This window comes from Daphnia pulicaria, chromosome 7 (genome assembly GCF_021234035.1).
Source record: "Daphnia pulicaria isolate SC F1-1A chromosome 7, SC_F0-13Bv2, whole genome shotgun sequence".
Taxonomy (NCBI): domain Eukaryota; kingdom Metazoa; phylum Arthropoda; class Branchiopoda; order Diplostraca; family Daphniidae; genus Daphnia; species Daphnia pulicaria.
In genome coordinates this window covers 13535233-13558420 of record NC_060919.1, presented here as the reverse complement: position 1 = coordinate 13558420, position 23188 = coordinate 13535233, and the positions used below count along the sequence as shown (strand labels likewise).

The following is a 23188-nucleotide window of genomic DNA, read 5'->3' as shown; positions in this document are numbered from 1 at the left end:
CTAAGGAAACCAAAATGAAAAATGCTGGCTAGATGCCGATGACGACATACTACCAGTAAAAGGTCTTACTTATTCATTAAAAACAATGTAACTTTATTCAAATGTGTTACTACTATTACTCTGCTCTAGAATAGAGATCTTCAATGATGATTTTTTCTTTCGCCTTGTGGAAGACTAGTAATTCAATTAAAGAAGGCGGTAAACAATTCGGATGCGGGTTGAAGCAGTAGTCTATTGGAATGGTAATTGTATGCTTACAGCTTACATATACGAGTTTAATATCCTTCCGGATTTTGAAAATTGGGGAAAGTTTAGGAAACAGTTGTTAGGTTCGTCCAAATCTCGAAAAACAATGTGCAAACGTTTGAGAAAATCGGGTGGATAACATTTTCGTGAAACAATTAGCCGATAAATCCTACAGCGAAATTTTTGATGTGGCGCCACCAACGCTCCTCTCGTTGGTAATCGGTTGGATCGCCTATTTCTCGTTCTATTTCACAAAAATGGTTATGAATTAGACTTTCTTTCAATAATTTGAATTTTAAAAATGACATACCAGCACGTAATTCGTCTTCCGAAAAATAAATCGGACTCCCTACGACACCTGTTTTTAATAAAAATTTTCATTAATTTCAAATTTTATTTAGTAAAAAAATTAATTTTTTAAATTACAAACCTTGAAGGATAAACAGAGTCATGGCAATGAAAAGCCAATAAATGAAGATTCCGGTGATGGAGGAGGCCATCATAATTTCACGTCTGAACGGTAATGTATCTCGAACAGGAATATGCAGCAGGTTTATTCCAATTTAGAATTATGTCTCTGATTGAAGAGGAAATTGTGGCCGCCAAAATTTGGTTCACTTTGTTAATCTTTTATTTATCAAAATAAAAATAATCTCTAATCACTGAAGGAAACCAAAAATGAAAAATGCTGACGAGATGCCGATCGCAATCGCAACATTCAGCAAAAGGTTTAATTGTCCATGGAAAAATATAACTTTTAAGTTTTAATGTGTTATTTTTCTGCCCTACGATGGGAGGGGGGAGGGTTAGGTTTTCATTTTCTCTCTCATCGTATGGAAAACTAAAACCCTAAAACTCTAAATTAAAAAGAAAAATGTCTTATACTTAAGAAAGGGAAGGGACCTTTTGGATGTGGACTGAAGCACTATAGTTTATTTGAATGATAATGTATGTATATTCCTACAGGAATACGAGTTCAACATCCTTACAGAATACAGATTTTTAAAAATTGAAGAGAGATTAGGAAACAGTTTGATCGCCAATACAACAATGTGCAAACACACATTTTATAAATTCGAAGCATTTTCGTGAAACGATTAGCCGAAAATTCCACCAAAGAAATCTTTGATGTGGTTCCAGATACGCTCCTCTCGTTCGTAATCGGTTGGATCGTTTATTTCTCGTTCTATTCCACAAAAATATATATAAATCTGTTTCTTTAAAAAATTTGAATTTGAAAAATTACATACCAGCACGTAATTCGCCTTCAGTTAAATCAAACGGACTCCCAACGACACCTGTTATTAATGAAAATATCCGTTAATCACAAATTTGATTCGTTTTACAAAATTACGTTTTTTTAATTTGAAATCAAACCTTGAAAGATGAACAGAGTCATTGCAATGAATAGCCAATAAGCGAAGATCCCGGTGATGGAGGAGGCCATCATAATTTCACGTCTGAACGGTACTGGATTTTGAACAAGAATACGAAGAAAATTTGTGCCATTTTGGAATTTTGGAATTTCTCCGTTTAAAGAGGAAATAGTGGCCGCTAAATTTTGCTTCGGTTTGTATATCTTTTACTTATCGAAATAAAATTATCTCTTATCATTGAAGGAAGCCAAAATGAAAAATGCTGACTAGATGCCGATCGTGACATTTAAGCTAAAGGTCTCACTTATGGATGGAAAATTTAACTTTTAACATTAACTTCTAAGCTGTAATGTGCTATTTAACCTGCCTAAGTTAAAAAAGGGATAATTCGGAGGCGGGTTGAAGCAGTAGTATATTTGAATGATAATTGCGTGTATGTATTATTGATTGTATGGGCATAGGAGTTCAATATCCTACCAGATTTGGAAAAATTGAGTAGAGTTTAGCAAACAGATTGAATCGTCAAAATCACGAATAGCAATGTCCAACAAAAGTCTTGGCATTCCAGGTGGATAACATTTAAACGATTAGCCAAACAAGATCCAATTTTTGAAGGGGCGCCAGAAACGCTCCTCTCGTTCGTAATCGGTTGGATCGCCTACTTCTCGTTCTATTCCCAAAAATGGTTTTATAAATTAGACTTTCTTTAAACAATTAGAATTTGACATTTTTAAAATTATACATACCAGCACGTAAATCATCTTCCGAAAAATCGATCGGACTCCCCACGACACCTGTTTGTATTGAAAAATTCCATTTACTTTATTTAGTAAACCAAATTAATTTCTTAAATTTCAAACCTTGAAGGATGAACAGAGTCATGGCAATGAATAGCCAATAAGCGAAGATCCCGGTGGAGGAGGCCATCATATAATTTCACGTCTGAACGGTACTGTATCTCGAACAGGAATATGCAACAGATTTATTCCAATTTAGAATTATGTCTCTGATTGAAGAGGAAATTGTGGTAGTTTGATTTCGGTTAATTTACGAAAGCCACCTTTTTTTTTCTTGCCGTGTTATTGATTTATTCCAAATCTAATCATCAGCGGAAACCAAAGTGAAAATGGCGTTTCGAAAAAAATATTGAGATCATCCGGATGTCTAATATATTCCCGGATGTTGAGGAAAACCCCATCTGCATATTCGTCTCATTCTTCTCACGGATGTTGTCCTACCTTTACTGGTACAGCAGCAACTTTCTCTTTATCATTTTGGAGAGGAGGTGACGACCTATTCCTTTTGAGTTGCACATAAAGAGGAGGAGTAGGTTATTAGTACGGGGATCCGTTTTCTACAAAAGTTTGATTCCCAGCGGGTTTATTTCATTGCAAATTTCTACATTAATGAAATCATTTTACAGAATTTTAACACTACAGTTTGTCGCGGCAAGATTTGGTACGTTTCGAAATTTGTATCACGAGATGAATAATTTGACCGCTAGATGGCTTCCCTGTGTAGAAAAAGGTAATATAAAATTTGCATATGAATCCTATCCGAATTAAAAAATGCAAATAGCATAGAATCGACTTAACATATCGCGTCATAAAAATATTCATTAAATCCATTACTCGAAGGATGATGAAGCGAATTATTTGCCAATCCCCGAATGATTGCAATTTCACCTGAAAACAGTTGCGAAAGAGACATATGCGCCGTCAAAACAAAAAAGAGTCTGCCCACACGCGCCATCTACGTACCTGCCCCGTTAATACCGAATCGCCCACAGCCCACAGGTGAAATGGCATTCAGTTCAGTCTCATTCCTGCCGGCAAAGTGAACACACACACATAAATTCCCTTGCGTGGTGAAAAAGGAATCCATTTTCTTTAGTGTGATTCAGCAAAAATTAACAACTTGGTCTGTGGGAGAAACTTTTATTTGGTGTAGGACGTGTCAAGTTATAATAAGCAGCAGTCGTTTAGGATTCGTTTCCATTCGCGATCGTGTGCTAAATTGTGTGAGTGTGTTCGTCTTGGCGTCGTTTAGCAACTCTTTTGGCCCGGGTATGTTTGTGTGAATTCTTTTCCAAATCATTAATATTTTTAAAGTGGTTCGTCTTATTGACCTTGACAAAGAGGGGAATGTTTTCTTGATATTTTGTGTGTGTGAACGACTTGTGTAGCCCCTCTTGACTATAAAGGCCTCGGGGCTACTATACCCACAGAATTCTCTTCTCGTATATCTATTCCACCTGCAAACGTGCAACAGGTTGTTGTCTCTCTTTTTCTATGTAGTTTTCAAAGCAGAAAAGAAAAAGAAAAAAGATGTGTGGAAAAAAAAAGAGGACTTCCGGCATGCGAAAATTTTTCTGACTGTTTTTGTCACTGGGCATTTGCCTAGTCCCCCCCGGAAGTTGAGCTAGGAAAAAATACCCGTTTCTTTTTCTACCTTCCGTACCAAACAACCATAAAATGAATCGGGAAAAAGAAAAAGACATTGCGGAACCACACCGCTAGCTTGCCCTTTTCCTTTTAGAAAAATCATTTCCAAACGTCATTGGAATTTTCCAGCTTGGTCATCTGCTGCTGTGGTCGGTGACTCCAGCAGCCGTGAAGTCGATTGGAAAAACGGCAAAGTCCAAATTTGGCATGAAATAAGAGAGAAAGCGAAAGGCAAACTGAAACCCGTTTTTGGTTCGGTTTCCAATTACAATTTAACACAAGAACCAAGAAGTCTAAATGCATTTGGCGTGTGCTGCCTATTGTTTATTGAAAGTGACGTCATCACTGTGTGGGAAATATGAGGGTCGGGTAAAAAGGTGTCAAGCGGAAGTAGAATTTCTCTCTTTATTTAGTGATTCGAATCTGTTTTTTATTGCGCCATAGGTCGGAAAAGGATCCCACTCGCGACGCCTGTGACGTCATCATGCTTCTCAGACTGCTCCTGGCAGTTGCTTTCTTCACTTGTACATTGGCACAAAATGACGGGTGAGTCTTTTCTTGTATTCGATTTGATTGATCGTTAATTACTAAAATTCTTTGGGTGTTTTCAGGACGTATACGATTGTGGCCCCCAAAGTTCTGCGACCGAGTTTGGATTATCACGTGTCCATCAGTTTACACGGTGGTGCTCCATTGACCAATCTGGTGGTGGCCATTGAAGGACAACAGGACGGCGGAGGGCAAGTCCGCAACGCCCAAAGTGCCACTGTTGAACCCAATTCCACTCAAGTCATCAAGTTCCAGGTATTATTCAGAAAAGTTAAATCTCTTGTTTCAATTCTTATTTGACCCATTTATTCTTGGCAGATTGGTGAATTGGGACCCGGTAAATATAATTTGACAGCCCGTGGATCTGGTGGATTGACGTTTGTCAACACAACGGAACTGGAATACTCTGAAAAGAGTCACTCGGTTTTCATCCAGACGGATAAGGCCATTTACAAACCGGGACATTTGGTACAATTCCGCGTCATTGTCGTCAATCCTCAACTCAAACCATCTGTCGTCGGTTCTTTGGATGTTTACATGACGGTATGTTATTTTCACATTATCTCGAACAGTTACAAAACGTACTCTTTTATCAATGTAGGACGGCAAGGGAAACAGAATCAAGCAATGGAATCGAGTATTTACCAAACAAGGTGTGTTTGCATCAGAGCTGCAATTGTCGGATCAACCCGTTTTGGGTGACTGGAACATCACGGCCGTCGTGTCTGGTCAGAGTTTCTCCAAACATTTCCAAGTTGCCGAATACATTCTGCCGAAATTCCAAGTCACCATCGACCTGCCGACGTATCTCACTTTTAACGAATCCAAAATGGTGGCCACCGTCAAAGCCAAATACACGTACGGCAAACCCGTCAAAGGAAACGTCACCATCGCCGCTTACCCGCAGTACAGAGTCTCGTACATTCAGCCGTTTTTCACGGAACCCGTTCGGAAAACGGTTCAAATTGACGGCACAGTTGACGTTGATTTCAATTTGTTTAAAGAACTCAAGTAAGTTCTCGTCAAATTTGTTATTTGTTTATTTATCATTTCATTTTTCTTTTGTTTTTTTAGACTTGTGGATGATTTTGAGCGAGACATCCGGTTCGACGTGACCGTTATTGAAGGTTTGACTGAACGTAAACAAAACATGAGCTCATTGTTGACTCTGTACAAGTACAAGTATAAAATGGAGTTGATTAAGACATCAGACAGTTTCAAGCCCGGTCTCAAGTACACGGCCTTTGTAAGTCTCTTTTATTCTTTTATATTTACAGTACAATGTTTTAAAACTAATCATTTTTAAAAAATAGTTGAAGCTGGCCTATCAAGACAACACACCCATTCAAGATGCTAACGGTGTCGTCATAGTCAAGCACGGATTTTCGCACAATCAAGACGAATACAATCGCACCGAATATCCCGTGCCTCGTAACGGAATTCTAGAACTCAACTTTTACCCGCCAGTCGATGAGAACGTCTACACTTTGGGCATTGAGACTCAGTACCAGGATTTAGTCGAATGGTTTTCCACCATCAATCGAGCCCAGTCGCCCAGCAATTCATTCATCCAAGTGATTTTGAAAACCGAAAATCCTAAAGTCAATGAAGAAATTGCCATCGAAGTCAACTCGACGGCTCCACTGGATTCTTACATTTACGAGGTGATGGGTCGTGGGAATTTGGTGGTTGCCCGCACCGTTCAGGCCGGAAACCAAAGGTACACACTTTTCATCCAAGTGAAATGTCGGATTTCTTTTTGGCTAAATTTTTCTGTTTCACCATCTGGTGATAGGTCACACACTTTCCGGTTCCAAGCCACGGCCGCCATGGCTCCTGTGGCTCGTGTTGTCGTCTATTACGTCAGAGCCGATGGAGAAGTTGTGGCCGACGCCCTCAATTTCGATGTAGATGGAACTTTCCAGAACTTTGTACGTCTCATTTCATTAATTTTCCAATGAAACAAGTTAACAAATGTTGTCGTGAAAAATAGGTGGACATTCAAGTGACGCCGGATTCAGTCGAGCCCGGCAAAGCTGTCGACATTGTGGTGAAAGCTAAACCCAATTCCTACGTCGGCGTCCTCGGCGTCGATCAGAGTGTCTTGCTGTTGAAAACCGGAAACGACATTTCTCGCGTAAATTTTGTGTTTTTTTTTTCTAAATTTAAATTTTGTTTGGTCTAATGAAAATTTCATTTAATTATAGCAAGACGTTTTGGATGAAGTGAAATCTTATGATTCTACCCGTCGCCCAGATTTTGAATCTTGGCTACCTGAAGTTGGAGGACGTTCGTTTTGGTGGCCTTCATCCGCAACAGCCGGCGAAGTTTTCAGCGTAATTCTTTTTTCTTATTCTAATTTTATATTACAACATTATAGTGGAAAAAACCCGCTGCTCTAGCTGACACCGTTATTTCATCCGCCTCCTTTTTTTTCTCGGTTGTCAGAATTCCGGCACTGTGGTTTTGACTAATGGATACATCCAGGAGAGCATGCCGTTCGGTGAGTGACCTTTTTTCCATTTTTAAGTTATTGAAGAAAATATGAAAAATAGCCTTGAGGGTAGTGGATATGTATTCAGATGATGTGTTTGATTGTAATTACGAATTCTGGAGAGGAAATGTAATATGTAACCACAGGAGGTGTGGAGGTAAGTGGACAGCGTGTCGAATGTTCAGCTGTAGGCTATTTTCACTTGCACTTAATCCCCTTCTCGACTTGGCAACTGATCGTTTCTAACACCAACTCTTTTTATGCTAACGGTACATTTTCTGGTATTTTTAACCGCCTCCTCTGTTCAGCAAAAATGTGTGAGGAATTACGACTAGCCGCACCAACTCTTTCCGTGGATGTTTCTTTCTCTAAGGTGGAGGAACCGATCGCCTTGCGTCAACATTTCCCAGAAACTTTCCTCTGGCTTCATATCACCAACTTGGGGTACTTCACTTATAACAGTTCACTTCTTCTTTCATTTTCTCAACATGTCGTGTGGTTATCTGTTTTTTCTCGCTTCATCGCCGAGAGATTCTTGTCGTGTCAAATATGCTGGTCGTGCCGGATGAGCCACTATTGTATTAGTAGTAGAAAGTTTCCAGGCTCCTTTCTTTTCCGAACGTAAATGTTTTGAGTGAAAGTTGATGGGTGTAGTTTTTCTTTTGACACGATATGGATATTCTCGGTCGACTGGTTGGCACGATCTCTTTTCTTCTTTTTTTGATCTTCCCATTGTTGTAGCGTTAAGCTTTTCATTTAATGCTTTATCGATTTTTCTTTAACAAAATGAACTAATCTTAAAATACCCGTCAAAAGTGTATTACCGGGCTGCCTTCGACACGATCACCACGTTTCCCTCGTCTGATCCTCGTCATCCTGACGTGTTGTCGTCCAGTCGGGTTCGCCAACACTTTCCCGAGACTTGGTTGTGGCTTAACGAGATGACACAGTACTAATTTATCACATATCTAATTGTAGTATAATTGTTTTCAATTTTCCATTTTCAAGCTATTGGGCTGTTTAGGGGTTGCGACCAATTGAGTCTATTAAGACGACGACGGTTTGACATTTGGGGATACTGATGACTTTTTTGGACGTTGTGTTGTTTCTTTGTTGTCTTTCCCCTTCAGTAGTGACGTATCGGGCGAACGATCAGAGTGCCCCATTGGCAGGTGCTCCGGCTAATGATCCATTATCGGATGGCGATTCCTCAAAGTCGTCGTCTCTATCTAATCCCATACGGACGAGAACAAATTTCCCCGAGACGTGGCTTTGGCAGAATTTGCTAGTCAATGGGTACCACCCCTACATTTCTATACACCACCACCACGTTGTTTTTCTTTCTTTTTCCGGTGGTGGACACGAAAAAAAAGGTGGAAGGAACTAACAGCTTTTGCCAAGGAAAGAATGTGTGCTGGACGAGTGTGTGTTTGTTGATGTGTGATCAAACTAGTTTCTTCCTTCTGCTATCTTTTCCCTGCAATTTTTCCTAAATTGAAAGGCGAAATTTTTTGAAAAAATGTTTGAAATGGTCGTACAAAAGTTGCAAACTTTTTTAATAACTGAAAAAAATAAAAATGTAAAAAGGGAACGAACAAACGACGTTGCGACCGAAAGCGGTGAATCGGCCGACCAATCGGCCCATTCCGGCTCGCGGTTCCGCCACGGTGGCCGTCGACAAGGGACCGGCATTTACTTTGCCTATCCAGATCCGTCCTCCGCTAGAGGGACCGTACGCATTTTCTCGTATTCCAACTCCAGCGGATGACAATCCTAAAATCTATTTACTACGCGATCCTCCCCCGACTTGGATTTTTTCATCCGTCGACACCGGGTACATATTATACCAATGCATCGAATTTCACATCGTGTTCGTGTTGAACATGAACCGGAATTAATCCATCTCTTTTAATCGGCATCATTTCGCCTCTCTTTTTATTCATCATTTTTTTAAATTTTAAGCCACTAAAAATCAAATGTTGTGTGCGTGGATTAATTTTGTCGCTAATCCACTGATCAACAATTTCTGTAGCCTAACTCCATTTGCAAACTAGAGTTTAATCATTATTGTGTCGCGTGCGGACGTTTATCGTTGTCAGCTTCTTCCCTTTTCTGTCCATCTTTCCATCGGCTTAAATATTTTTATTTTTAAAAAAGACAATTTTTCGGTCAATTTTTGGGGAGGGTTTGAAAAACAAAAGAAAAAAATGTGACTTAAAAAAATGTAGAAAATTGAAATTTGTTGTGCTTATTATCCAAATTAGTGACGTGGCGTAGTTTGGACTCGATAGCTCTTGAAAGCGGTACCCATTTGAAATCGGTAACTGTCGACGACGATGCCGATCCATCCGCGACCAACATTCGCGTCCGCCGCCTTTTCCCAGAAGTCTGGCTCTTTAACTCCACCACTGCGGGGTTGGTTTTTCGCTTGAAACAAAAATTCTTCCTTTTTATTTACAATTTTTAAAACCCATTTCACTTTCTTAACGAGACTACCACGAATGAAATTTTATGAAAATAAAAAAAAGTTCGACTCATTTTCGCTAACTAATTCGGGGCTTTTTGCTTTGAATTGAGGCGCGGGGAATGTGTATGTGGCATGAACAACAATTAATTTTGTGTGTGTTGGTTCTCTCCATTCCTTCCAACTTTTTCTCTCTTCTCCCACCAGACATTTACAAAGAAATTTGACTAATAATCGCGGTAATGCTTTTTAAAAAAGGACTGACGGCACTGCCCGTTTCGTTAAAGAAGCCCCGGATACCATCACATCCTGGGTGATTACCGCCTTTTCTTTGGATACATTCCACGGACTGGGCGTCATTGAACAACCTGCCAAGGTAAACAAATAGCCAAGCCCAAAACAAACCAACGCCAGTTATTAATAACTCTTGTGTGTGATTTTCCGTTGTTTGTTTTTCTCAGATGCAAGTCTTCCGGCCATTCTTCATCCAACTGAATTTGCCTTATTCGGTTATTCGCGGTGAAGTCGTCGCCATCCAGGCTGTCGTCTTTAATTACATGAACAAGGAAATTACGGCCGAATTGACTTTTGAGAATATCGGGGATTTCCAGTTTATCGACAATGGATTGGAAGATAACGAAATTTCAAGTAAGAAATAAAGAAACTGATTAAATATTCCCCGAAACTTAAACTAATAAGCTCATTTTTACAAAGGTGAGGCGATTTTCCGCAAGAAATCGGTGCGAATTCCAGCTCAAGACGGCACGCCCGTCTCTTTCCTCATCCGTCCCACCACATTGGGGAACATTGATCTCCGTTTGACCGCCAAAGCGGCCACGGCCGGTGACGCCATCGTCAAAAAACTCCTCGTCAAAGCCGAAGGAGAAACCATTTACCGCAACAAAGCCTATCTCCTGGACCTGCGCTCCATCCGAAACTACAACAAAAACGTTTCCGTCACCATCCCTTTCAACGCCGTGCCCGGATCGGCCGCCGTCGAGCTTTCGGCCATCGTCGACATTATGGGTCCCAGCATCAACAATCTCAACACGTTGCTGCGGATGCCGTTCGGATGCGGAGAGCAGAACATGTTGCTCTTTGTGCCCAACATTGTCGTCACGGAATATCTGAAGAATATCGGCCAGTTGACGGACGCCATCAGTTCCAAAGCCTTGGGTTTCATGGAGACGGGCTATCAGAAAGAGTTGACTTACAAACGGGACGATGGATCCTTCAGTGCTTTTGGGTAAATATTTAATTCCAACAACAATGCGTCCAGTCTTTTAATTCATCATTTGAAATGTTAGTAAAAGCGATGTCGCTGGTAGCACCTGGTTGACGGCTTTTGTGGCCCGATCCTTCCGCCAAGCTCAGCCTTACATCACCATCGAGGATCACGTCATCGAAGACTCTCTCAAGTGGCTGTCGGCCAATCAAGCGCCCAACGGATCATTCCCCGAGGTGGGCAAAGTCTCTCACACGGACATGCAGGGTGGATCCGGCAAAGGTGTCCCCCTGACGGCCTACGTCCTTTTGGCATTCCTGGAGAACAAGGCTGGACTCCGTTACGGACCCAGTATGCAGAAAGCGGCCGAGTTTCTCGTCAAGGAACTGCCCTCCATCACGGATCCTTATGCCCTGTCCTTGGTGACTTACGCCCTTCATTTGGCCGAGGTTGAAGAGAGGGATACGGCCTTTGATATGCTTCAGGCTAAAGCCAACACGACGGAAGAAGAGTTCCGTTTCTGGTCGAAACCTAAGTCGGAAAAGGACAAATCCAATCCTTGGTCCAGCTTGACGACGTCTGTCGACGTGGAAATGACGGCCTACGCCTTGTTGACTTTCCTCCAACGTGGACTGGTGATTGAGGCCCTGCCCATCATGAAATGGATGGTAGCCAACAGGAACTCGAACGGCGGTTTCTCTTCCACTCAGGACACGGTAATTGGTTTGTACGCCCTGGCCAAATTAGCCGAGAAGATTACAGTGCCCAACACCAACATTAACGTCAAAATCAAACACGACACCGGTGCGGAGACATTTTCTCTCAGTCGTGAAAACGCCATGGTTCTCCAAAAGTTCAAGGTAAAACCACTGAAACTTATTCTGTTTCCATTTTAACAAGTAATTCATTTGGTTTTTCTGTAACGACAGCTTCCTCCCAAGACCACCCATGTGGAAATTTCAGCCGTTGGAAGTGGATTCTCCATTATCCAAGTGTCAACTTCTTACAATTTGAATGTCACCGGAGAGTGGCCGCTATTCACGCTGGATCCTCAACTCTTTAAGAACGCCAATCAGAACCGCATGCAGTTGACCATCTGCTCCAGGTATCAATTGAATCCCTTGTCTAATTATAGTCTCAAATTTCATTTAAAACTTATTGGAATTGATTTCAGTTTCGTCGGTGAGGAGAGCAACATGGCCGTTATGGAAATCAGTTTGCCGTCGGGTTACGTCATGGACGAGGATTCCCTACCGAGTCTCAGAGCCATCAAAGATGTCAAGAAAGTTGAAACAAAAGAAGGTGGCACTGGAATTTCTTTGTATTTCGACAAGGTAAAAACCCCTTTTTAATGCGACTGTTTTCCTTATTTAACGAGAAGGTTAATTAAAATTTTAGATGACGAGGAATACGGTTTGCCCAACTGTTCAAGCGTATCGCGTTTTCAAAGTGGCCGAGCAACGTAAAGTGCCCGTCGTCATGTACGATTACTACGACAGCTGTAAGTCTCAGATTGCTGATAATAAATTTCAGGAATTTAATCAACTGATTTCCCCCTCTTTCCATTAGCTCGACGTGCTCGAGTGTTTTACGAACCAGTTCCAGCCAACGTGTGCGACATTTGCCAGTCAAACGACTGCAAAAATCAATGCTCTTCTTATCCGGGTTGGAGTGGAGACGAAGAAGGAACCAAAGGATGGGGAACGCTGGACGGTCGTAGCAATAGCCGCCCCACCAGTGGCCAGCAGTCATTGCTCCCGACGTTACTCTGTTTTGTTTTGTCGGGTCTCACAAGTGCTTTACTCTTAATTTAACAACAACATAACAAAAATTATTATCTAACTTGTCTCTCATTTATCCTAAAATTTTTTTCATTGATTGTTTGTTTCTCTCTCTCTTTTTTTTTAAAATAATTTGATCCCTCATTTTTCCATGTGCTGATTGATCCCCCGTCAAGGCTGTATACTGTTGATTGTCGATCCAGTTTTAAAGCAAAACAACAAATTTTAAAATAGGTGTGTGTGGTTTATTTCGCGTTTGCATCTTTTTGCGTCCAGGAAAATGTAAAATTGATAATACACGTGATCTGAGTTGATCGCTTGATAACATATGCTTTTTAGTTGAAACAATCAGCCGCAATCAGCAGACCGCAGTTTCATTGATTGTAGGCTATCTAGATTTTGCTTCCACATTTGAATGCTAAATCTGCAAGGTGTGTTTGTTTGTTGATAGATGGCGTCGACTGTGTTTGTACATGCAGACGAATTGCCGGATGAGAATTGCGAGGCACCCAACTTAAACTTGATGCTAGTTTTGCACGTGAATTTCCGTTCACGTTCGCAAGTCATTTGAAGAAACAGTAAAACTTCGCGATGATGATTTCACAGACGACTCGACTCCTCCTCCTTCCTTTACGGAAACAGGTTACAAGTTTAAATTGTTGCCTTCAAGTAAATTCTGTTCTAAACGGTTTCGTGTTTTTCATTTAGCTTACTTGCACGGTTCGTGCATCAGCAGTAGTGATCCCAGTAAAATCGTATCACACTCCAGCGTTTTCATCTATTTTCATCAGCCAGAGCAGAGTATCAAAGCTTATCGTCAAAGATTTCAATGTGAAATTTTGTAGTTCAAGACAGCTGAGCCTTTCGTCTTATTCAAGGAATGGGGCACCACTGGGTGGAATTTCATCTGCAGCTGCAGTAACAACCACCAGCTCTTCAGTAAATTTCTGTAAATAATGTTAAACATCATAAAAATGTTTAACCCTTTTTTTTGTTTGACAGGAATTCATTGATATACCTGCTCCTCCAGTGCCAACATCAACAACATTAGAGACACTGTCAGATGCAGTTTCCTCAAGTAGTTTAGCAGAGCCCGCTTTTACAGAAATCGGGTTGGGAGGAATGTCCCCAAGTGGTCTGATCCAGAGTATTTTGGAATGGTTACATATTGGTGTGGACCTCCCTTGGTGGGGTTGCATTGCCATAGGTAAATTTTCTTAACTGAGTTGTACCATGGCAAGGATGATAAACCTAATACAAGAATACTTGTAGGAGTCTTTACTGTCCGTACACTCATGTTTCCCCTGGTAATTAAAGCCCAGAGAAATGCAGCCAAAATGACAAACAACATGCCACAACTGCAAGTCCTTCAGCAAAAAATGACTGATGCCAGACAGGCAGGAAATGCCATGGAAGGTATTTTGTTATCTACACAGGTTCCAAGTTTTTTTTTCTCTATTTAGAATTTTCAAATTATTTTTGCGTCGTTTTGAAGCTGCACGGATGGGTTATGAGATCCAAAGTTTTATGAAAGAGAAAGGACTCAATCCCTTAAAAAATCTAATGGTGCCTCTTATTCAGGTAATAACTTAAAGTTTGTAAAATTTTAATCATCAATACATTTCACATAGACTTTTTTTCTTTACAGGCACCAGTATTTATGAGTTTTTTCTTTGCCTTAAAAGGCATGGCCAATGCTCCAGTAGAGAGCATGCAGTACGGAGGATTGTTTTGGTTTTCAGATCTTACAGTCTGTGATCCTTATTACATACTCCCTATGCTAACAAGCGTTACAGTGTGGGCTACAATGGAGGTATGTCTTCGTTTTTTCGTTTGATTCAACAGTAGAATTATAAATCTTTTTGACGTTCTACAGTTGGGAGCGGATTCCGCCAAACTCTCGTCTCAAGGCTTTCCCCTGTTAATTTATTTCTTCCGAGCCATCCCATTCATTATGTTCCCCATCACGATGAATTTCTCTGGAGTGAGTAGTATTTGTGCCTGATTTTCAAAATGAGAACCCGATTTTTACTACAATTTATTTCTAGGCTATTCTGTGCTATTGGTTGACCACTAATGTCATTTCACTCGTTCAAGTCGGTTTCCTTCGCCTTCCCAAAGTCCGGAGCTATTTCGATATCGATCCGATAGTTGTTGTTCAGCCAGTTAAAGGGGCCGGACCCAAAAAAGGATTCGTGGAGGGAATGAAAGAAGGTAAGTGCCGATTTATTTTTAAAAGATGGTTTTGTTGATCAATTACAAATATTTAAACGTAACTTTTTAAACATTTTAGCTTGGAATAATCAGAAAATCACCGCTGAACTTAACGATCGCCAGCGTCTTATTGATTCAAATTTCAGACGTGCGGGTACTGGTCCAATTCAGAAAACTTATTCCTACAATCCAACAGCAGCACCGAAAGCACAGGAACTAGTCCAGAAAGGTTTCAAACAAACGAAGAAATCCGTGTAGTTTGAATTGTTTGAGCGAAACAATATTTGAATAGCTATTGAACTTGTTTATAGTAGACTCTTTGCAATACAACACATTCGACACCCGGTAGCGAATGAATGACCATCAAATAAAAACATATTAGTTTTGTTAATGCCCTGATCAAATGGACAACTTCAACTGGTAGGAAAAAATGTATTTCTATGTTTATGCCCATCAACCGAAGTATTCACCTGTGAAATTAAAGTAGGTACATCTATAAGGATGAGATAATAATTTCGTTTTGATAAAGTGATAGTAAGTTATTTAAGATTTGGTTTCATTTGCTGCTGTATTGGTAAAAGATTTATAAGAATGTAGATTTATATTTGTAAAGAATTTATTGGAGTTCTATTGTCGCTTAGCGGAGATCTACTGTCTGGCACTGGAGATCTATTGTCGGGTATTTTTAATAATATTTAAAAAACCTAATGTCATAAAAATTTCTTTGTGTGCGACATTATTAGAACTCCAACGTCAGTAGAACTCTAAAGACATAAGTGAACATAAGACGAACTCCTTTTTTAAATATTATTAAAAATACCCGATACTGCCGACAGTAGAACTCCACTACGCGACAATATAACTCCAATAAATTCTTTAATTATTTTCATGCCCGACAATAGAACTCCATTTAATTACCCGAAGGGTTACTGGTCAAAGTTTCGTTTGCAGTATGGTTTACATGGGCACCCTCAGTTCTCGTAACACTACATAGATGGATGCACTAGTTTTTGGCAATTATTGATTGTAATCAACAATTTTATTGCATTTCAATGGCAGTAATCGGTAGCTTACAATTTTTTACATCTATTCTGAAAATTTGGCTGCAATCGATTCAGGCATTTGATCAAACGGAGTTCTGGTTACCTTTTTACAGAATTTCAATAGCTGTTACAGCAGACGATAATACAGAGACATGTGACAGGGATATAAACGTAACGTGACAATCTACTACTATTGTATGATAGAATAGAAGTCACTGTATGTTATCACCGAACGCTATCAATCTCCAGTAACAGAAGTGCTGATAGGTAGTTAATTAAATTTAATTTTAACAAGATCCGGTGTGACGTGGGGTGGCGGGGCGAAGCCTCCGCCGCACCAAAGTCACGCCTTACCCTTACGCCGCGCCATATCATATTAGGTTTTTTTGGAATTTAATTTGTATTTAATGTTTGGATAGAAACATGCGGAAATATTCTTTTAATCTCTTTCTCGATTTCTGCTTATTACAATCTTCCGGAAACTAAGGGCATAATTTTTTTTTTAAATGTTATTAATTCATCTTAATAATAGGCCTACCTTTATAACAGAATATTTTTATTATTCTATAAGTATTCTATAGCTCTGTCTTTATAAAACTATACCAATACTACTATACCAACTAGAATACCCTTAACATTCCCTTCGGGTACCTTGCGGCGTACGTACGCTGCCTACAGTTTTCTCAAATGTCCGACAATCCATCATCCTTTATTCCTTTCCGTTCAGTCAAACATGGTAATTGTGGAATCTTTTGGCTCCGTCAGTAGGTGGCTAAAATTAAGTTGTCCTCCAGCCGCCAGATGACGTGAGTGTCTTTGAGCCTTTGAGGGGATGTAATTTTCGCCATTTTTTTCCGAAACGCCAAGTGAAAAGCTGGTCTGCGGTGTCGATCTACATTTTCAGCATTGAAATTGAATGGTAAATTCTAGTTTGGATTTCTTAAATGTTAAATGTAATTAATCCTAAACGTTGCTGTCTGAATTCACAGTCTAGCATATAATTTCCACTTGGTTGATGGGGAACAATCGATCACGTGGGCTGAAACTGCTTTCCATTTTGCCCAAACGTCGTCCGTTGTTAGCTGTACAGAAGTACAGTATCCTGCCCGGAAACTTATTTTACCTTAATTTTGAAAATTATATTTACCGAAATTCCTATAAACTTCCCATCCAATATTCAGCAGCCCGAGAGAAAATGTCACGACATTTGGACATAGCGGCATCGTAATTGTTTTCCCACATTTCATAAAGTTCAACGTCTGTAAAATACAAAAGAAAAAGCATAATAAATAACTTGTAGAGATTTGAAACTGAAATTAACCTTACCGGACATTGGTCTTGTTCCAACCTCCAGTGATTTCTTCATAAAAACCGATTTCCATAATCTGCAGGCAAGCTGATCCTCTGTAGCTTTGCGTAGCTTTTCCTTAACATCGTCACAGGCGTAGTTTGTTGCTCTTGGTGTGGAAGAGCATTTAGGAGTGTGCTTTTTAAAGGCGGGGTTTTCCAAAAACACACCAAAGCAAAGACTGCAGATGAGCAACGGGGCTTTGCGGACTTCAGCCAAACAATCTAGATAAATAAATTAAACAATGATTAGTGAATGCGTAAACTTTTAGATCAACTTTCAAGTCCACACCTCTGAGACAGTCAGGACGCACAACTCCTCAGATCCAAGGAAGAAGGACATGACATGAAAGAAGCGGTTGTTTTGCTGGCGATCTATGTCGATTACGCTTATGATCAAACATAAGATGATCTCGGTTGCCAGCAAGCTGGCGTAAATCATGTTGAGATCAAGGGCAGCAGGTGTCAATTCCGTGGCGATGAAGTCGTAAATGACTTTAACTAAAGCACCAAAGGCTTTCGCCATGGCGGCTGCTGCGCCAAAAAAGGTCGACGGACGTAAAGAGCATCAAGATTGTGGCCAAGGGTAGAAATTTCTTTTGATGTGTCTTATCATCAATGTCAATCAGGGTGCTGTAGGCACAGATCACCATCTGAAAGAGCAGGAAAGCGCAATGGAAAATACTGATGCCCAGCCCCCAGCCAGTTAGTCCCCGGATTATGTTGAGAATGGCGTAAGTGAAAGCCTCGCATGACTTGGCAAAGGCAGCTACTGCCATCATGCTTTGGGCTGTATTGTTCCGTGGAGAATTAGGATCGATCTATTGATAAAAATTAAAGTAAATTCTAAGAAAATTAAAACAATTCAAGTAACTCACGGTCTCTGGGTCTTGGGGTTGTGGTGATGGGGGAGATATTTCAGTTATAGAACTTGTAGACTAAATTTAAAAAAAATTTTACATATATCCTTTCTATTTTTTTACAGATTTTCTTTAACTTACATTTAGATGTTTAGTCGTGGTTTCAGAAGCGCCTGTCATGATGAAAATGGAACCAAAGTAGATAAAAATAGAAAGGAAAGAAGTGCTACAAAATGTGTGTCGTGACGAAAACGTGCCGCTCGTGCGATGCTCGAGCGCGTAGCAAATGCCACACACGTGCTGAAAAACAAAAGACTGCTGTGAGGCGCGCCCTTATCCTCGGCCGAGCCCTATGATTGGCTAGTTGTCTGCTAGCAGACAACAAGTTCCTACGACCCAGAAAGAAATGCGCAACATCCATAAGTCCCATGGTACAAGCTTATCACAGCAATCTAATGTAAAATCTTAAATGACTTATGGCGGAAAATCCAGCGCTGGAATGGAACGCTCGTCAAGAGCAACCATCGGAGCCAAGTGTTGGAATGACTCCAATTTTAGCTCGCTGCTCTTTGCGAGTGATCTACGCTCCTCCGATTGTCAGCCTGGAACAGCAATGTCTCGTTGCCGGGCAAGCCATTGAGGTCAACTCTTCCAGCGATATCCAGTTGCTAATTGATGCCAAGCAAATCGATTATTACATTCAATGGATGAATATTTTTCTTTCGGCAGCTACGAACTTGTCTTCGAAAGAGCAACAAGTGGCCGGATTTCCAGCTCATTCATTTTTTTACTTCTAACCGAGTTTGTGTCATCATCTACACGTCGCAGCCAGACGAATTTCTGCCGTTTGCCTTGATCAATCTCATCCAGCCTCACGTATTGATCAAAACGGCTGATCAAGAAGTACACGAAATCGCCGTTTACGCGCGACATTCGGTTACAACTACCTTGCTGGGCCGATGGATCACCTGTCAAGAGTTGTTTGCTTCCGGATGAAAGCATGTGCAGTGGTTTCGAAGCCTGTTTCCTGTTGAGAGATGTGATTATGCAGCCGATGCAGGATTAAAGAAAAAGAACTGAAGTAGCTGTGCTGGTGTTCTCCTGAAATAGCTGTGCCATAGGAGTTGCAGTTGCAGATAGTGTTTGGTTCCTCATAAAAGTTTATTAAAAGAGTCTGGAGATGATCAGCCACTTCTGCCGATAACTTATGTAACTTCAAAGTTGTAAGAAATATACAAGTCAAGTGCCAAACATGATTTTATTATAAGTTATAAGACACAGCAAACAAAAAAGTTAAAAGGAATCGCCTTATTGTTCCACCTCTACCCACAATTCCACCACTTTTTACAATCACATACATACATACACTTAAGTTAACCCGTTGGCTGCCACGCCATACAACCCGGAGGTTGTTTTCTACTCTCTACGCGCCTTGTCTGAAGGATCCATTACCAAGGTGGGACTTGCCATTACTGACAAGTCCGGGCTGACAGGGTGACAGGAGATGAGGAGAAGATGGAATGCACGCCTCTGGGAGGCCTCTAGGAGGCCCGTGCTAAGGAGGTAGGGGAGAACAAAGGCGTGGCAGACAACGGGTTAACTAACACAAACAACAACAAAAATATTACCAACAACAAATGATGATCCGCGCTGACATTTTGGAGATGTTTTAGTCCATCTTCTCGACGTCTCCTCTGCATTACCTGAACAAATAAAAGCCAATAAAAGTTACTTAATACAGATAGAAACAATAATCAGGTTTTTAAGCTCAAAGATTTAAAGATTAAATTTTTTTAACTTAAAATCAAGCAATATTGAGAACTGTAAACAGAACAAAGCTCACTTGCTAGTCTTTTTTTAAAAATTCCGGAAGTATACCGGAAGTACCCACAGCGTCTCAACCACTGAGCTGTCGTCAAATTAAACCACATATTCATAATCTCCAGGAAATTTGGGGTCGATAAGGTGTGATTTAAACGAAATCCAAAATTTGGCCAAAATCGAGAATTTTCCTGAACTATAGGTCAGGATAATTCTCAAAACCGGAAGTACGAAAACGTACAAAAAAAAACATGGACTTCGTCAAATGAATATTTACTGAACTACTGACTGAAATCAGAAAACCGGAAATAGAAAAAAAAAACACATTATTAAAAATCTAACAAGTGAGCTTTGTTGGGGAGTTATCGTCAGTTTTCACTAAAAAATTTCCACACAACAGCTGCCGATACATGGTTAAAGAGATTTTAAAGTAACTGAAACTGACTGTTTCGACAGCTGACTATTATCGAAAAGCCATCTAGCGTTAGAAAAAACGTCTAAGTTACAATACGTTTGCGCGCAACTAGGGCCTGATTTCGGAATTATTACAGACACAAGTAAGTAAACTATTAGAATAGATAATCTACGAAAATAAGTAAATTGTCGGGTACCTGGGCATAATCCCGTGGTGAGTGACTGCAGGTGTGTAACAGCGGCATGGAAGCGACCACTGAAGTGTTCCAACTCGTCAGTGAAGTAAGACGAGTTGTATTTTTGTGTACGAAGCGATGAAGCAGAAGCTGGATGAGCTTACGTCGGGAAGATAAGGTTGGAGCAGAACTTTGGTCATGGACAGAAGCCAGCGTTGGCTCAAGAATCTCCGTGCCAGGACCACACGATTCCACAAAGAAACTGCGTGCTTTGTAAAAAAAAAAGTTTTACATTAATCCCTACTAACACAGCGATGTACCATGGATATGACTGAAGCGTACTCCCAAGGATAAGGGAGATACAAACAGCATATCCATGGGATGCTTCATGTTTATCCTTATTTCCCCTTCCCCGCACGTACCATTTGTATGTCCCTTGAATATACCGGTTTGTGTATACACAGTATCCTTTAATAACATCCATCTTTGGATATGATTTCTGTCAGAGATTAAAAGATAAAAGTCTACCCCGAGACTTGAACTACTGACCTTCAATTCCGTAGCTCACCTCTCTAACCATTTGACCAACTGTTCGTACAATTTAGGAACAAACGTTTGGGAGTAATGGAAATTGAGATATTTTTTACCTTTTTCGTCCACTGTGTACCTAATATGGTTATACTGTGATGCACATTCTGTGTATGTACCAAATGGTATCACAACAAAATCATACCCCCGAGTATATTACTTTGATGTACAATCAGTATGTTAATGAATATACGCTTATGGATCTACGATGAATATTCTTTATTTGATCCCATCCTAGATCCGAATAAATTTATACCTACGCTATACTACCGCCCCACAATTGCGACCTGGATCTATCCATCCCATATTTATCTACATCTTACATAAAGAGGATGGGCCGTGTTAGTAGGGATGAAAATATAAAAATGAATAAAGGATATCAATCTTTACCTTTTCTAAGAAGAACACTGAGTGACCATCGGCGGGCGTTGATTAGTGGTTAATTAGGGAAACGGGGCCACAGAAAAGAAGGGAGCCCAGATATACACTTGTAATTTATCTAACAACTACACAATGCATCAGTTTTGAATGACTGCATGCTCTCGTCGGTGTTCAGCAATGAGCAATGGATGAAGTCCACGATAAGTAGCGAAGGATTACCCTGTAAGCAGAACAGAAAGAACATTTATTTAGGATGACAATAATTTAAAAAAAATTGAAGCAATAGAAAACAATACCTCAAATCAAGAGGGCCCGTTTAAGGAAGTAAAAAGGGAGATTCAATGGTGGCAGCCAATGGTTAGCAAACAAGGAATCGTGTTGACTGCATAGTCCTGTCCAGGCTGTCCTTTTTCTTGAAATTACATACGATTTCTCATAAAGTCTGTCATGCCAATTTAGAAACCTGTGACTTAGAACCTGTAAAAAAAATACATATTAGACTGCAATGAATAAAGTTCAGTGACATGTCAAGTGAACCACACATGGAACCACCGATCAGTTCTCCAAGGTTCTCTAGATGTCTAGAAGATGAAATGAGAGATTGGTCCATGCTGGAGTTGGTGATCTAGCAAGTCCAATACAAACAGCAGATAATTATGATGGATTCTAATAATAGATGAGTCGAAGAACATATGTTTCAGCAATCCTGTAATAAAGCTAGTATTGGTTGTTACCTGTATCATTTCGACAGAACATTCAGTAGGATACAATAATATTTAACAAAATAGTTGACGGTATAGACTGCACGACATTCTCGCGTTTCCTCCTGTAAGTTGATGAGAAACATTAAGGCTATCCAACATAAACACGGAATAGAACACAGACGAAATCACTAAAACTTATCTAAGAATTCATTGATGAAGAAGATAGCTTAACGGCTTAACTTTTGACAGCAAACCGCCATAATAAGCCCATAACTGACACAATCAACACGCCATCTATTTGACACGCGTCTCAAAAATCAGTTTTTGAAGGAATGATCTTAAAATACTCACAAAACTTGAAAAGCGCATTTTTGTTCGCTTAATAAACCTAGCATTCAAGTTGAGAACTGGACAGAGAACAAAGCTCACTTGCTAGTTTTATGCCGTCGATATGATGTAATTTTAACGAAATCAAGAATTTGGTCAAAATCAAGATTTTTCCGATTTGATTATTTGACGACGATCACGAATATGTGGTTCTTTTGTGCTTTTAATGAATATTTACTGAACTACTGGCTCATTTGGATATCGGAAGTAGCAAAAAAACACATTTTATTAAAAATCTAAAAAGTTAGCTTTGTTGCTGAGATAGTCACTGTGACTCTGTGAGTCTGTGAGATGCTAATGAAAATTACCTCATAAAATCATATAGGAACGCCAATAGTATTATACAGGTTTTCTCTCTGTGTTTTCAAATGATTCATGTTCCAATTCCAATGATGAAGAAGTTTCACATAAATTTTTAATTCAGGTAATTTCATTGCACCTCTACACGGTCACACCATCACATCATTATTCATCAAGGAGATTTCCAGGATACTACCATGGTATAATAGGTTGAAAGGTACCTCCACTGGGCCCTTCCCGGTTGGGCCCGATTTCAGGCGGTGTGGTGGCGCTAGTTGGAGGTAAAGTTAGTCTCAACATGGGAAAGATAGGAAATAGCATCTTATTTGTTATTCTGTTAAGTATAAAATTACAGTTTTCGAATAATTTATTTT

At 40.1% G+C, this 23188-nt stretch overlaps 2 protein-coding genes and 3 long non-coding RNA genes across 11 annotated transcripts; 3 read left to right on the top strand and 2 right to left on the bottom strand.

Moving 5' to 3' along the window:
* Positions 1-90: 90 nt before the first annotated feature.
* On the top strand, positions 91-23157 carry LOC124350920. Its single transcript, XR_006921280.1, has 3 exons — positions 91-103; positions 19283-19286; positions 23003-23157. It is a non-coding gene; the product is annotated as an uncharacterized LOC124350920 (long non-coding RNA).
* On the bottom strand, positions 213-2607 carry LOC124350835. Of its 2 annotated transcripts, none has more exons than XR_006921130.1 (5): positions 2483-2607; positions 2369-2416; positions 1624-2292; positions 1497-1544; positions 213-490 (listed from the first exon to the last, which is right to left on the bottom strand). It is a non-coding gene; the product is annotated as an uncharacterized LOC124350835 (long non-coding RNA). The 2 variants fall into 2 exon arrangements; XR_006921129.1 differs by lacking the exon at positions 213-490 and adding an exon at positions 1158-1432 and having other exon boundaries at positions 2483-2606.
* Positions 3431-12906, top strand: LOC124350532 (CD109 antigen-like). 6 transcript variants are annotated; one of them, XM_046801278.1, is made up of 20 exons: positions 3431-3688; positions 4511-4612; positions 4678-4870; positions 4934-5158; positions 5217-5626; positions 5690-5861; positions 5929-6335; positions 6411-6546; positions 6609-6752; positions 6823-6951; positions 7064-7118; positions 9374-9524; positions 9832-9949; positions 10035-10221; positions 10288-10819; positions 10881-11658; positions 11728-11903; positions 11973-12132; positions 12197-12299; positions 12368-12906. In XM_046801278.1, exons 2-20 carry the CDS (start codon positions 4551-4553, stop codon positions 12610-12612), a joined length of 4383 nt encoding a protein of 1460 aa, XP_046657234.1. In that variant the 5' UTR covers positions 3431-3688; positions 4511-4550; the 3' UTR covers positions 12613-12906. The 6 variants fall into 6 exon arrangements, with proteins under 6 accessions (XP_046657234.1, XP_046657231.1, XP_046657233.1 ...); XM_046801275.1 differs by lacking the exon at positions 9374-9524 and adding an exon at positions 8697-8943; XM_046801277.1 differs by lacking the exon at positions 9374-9524 and adding an exon at positions 8243-8405.
* Positions 13063-15161, top strand: LOC124350649 (mitochondrial inner membrane protein OXA1L-like). The gene is made up of 9 exons (XM_046801442.1): positions 13063-13221; positions 13288-13518; positions 13582-13786; positions 13852-13995; positions 14075-14160; positions 14228-14392; positions 14456-14563; positions 14628-14793; positions 14873-15161. The coding sequence occupies exons 1-9, from the start codon at positions 13171-13173 to the stop codon at positions 15049-15051; spliced, it is 1335 nt and encodes a 444-aa protein (XP_046657398.1). The 5' UTR covers positions 13063-13170; the 3' UTR covers positions 15052-15161.
* Positions 19711-23006, bottom strand: LOC124350890. Its single transcript, XR_006921245.1, has 7 exons — positions 22823-23006; positions 22158-22249; positions 21966-22089; positions 21720-21900; positions 21433-21643; positions 20476-20723; positions 19711-19746 (listed from the first exon to the last, which is right to left on the bottom strand). It is a non-coding gene; the product is annotated as an uncharacterized LOC124350890 (long non-coding RNA).
* Positions 23158-23188: the final 31 nt, after the last annotated feature.

What these genes read in the sequence shown, in the direction of transcription:
- LOC124350532 (XM_046801275.1), top strand. Translation starts at nt 4,551, where the DNA reads ATGCTTCTCAGACTGCTCCTGGCAGTTGCTTTCTTCACTTGTACATTG. An exon ending in TGGTTCTCCAAAAGTTCAAG is followed by an intron (nt 11,659 to 11,727) that starts GTAAAACCACTG and finishes CTGTAACGACAG; the next exon opens with CTTCCTCCCAAGACCACCCA. An exon ending in GTACGATTACTACGACAGCT is followed by an intron (nt 12,300 to 12,367) that starts GTAAGTCTCAGA and finishes TCTTTCCATTAG; the next exon opens with CTCGACGTGCTCGAGTGTTT.
- LOC124350649 (XM_046801442.1), top strand. Translation starts at nt 13,171, where the DNA reads ATGATGATTTCACAGACGACTCGACTCCTCCTCCTTCCTTTACGGAAA. An exon ending in GGCAGGAAATGCCATGGAAG is followed by an intron (nt 13,996 to 14,074) that starts GTATTTTGTTAT and finishes GTCGTTTTGAAG; the next exon opens with CTGCACGGATGGGTTATGAG. An exon ending in CGTGGAGGGAATGAAAGAAG is followed by an intron (nt 14,794 to 14,872) that starts GTAAGTGCCGAT and finishes TAAACATTTTAG; the next exon opens with CTTGGAATAATCAGAAAATC.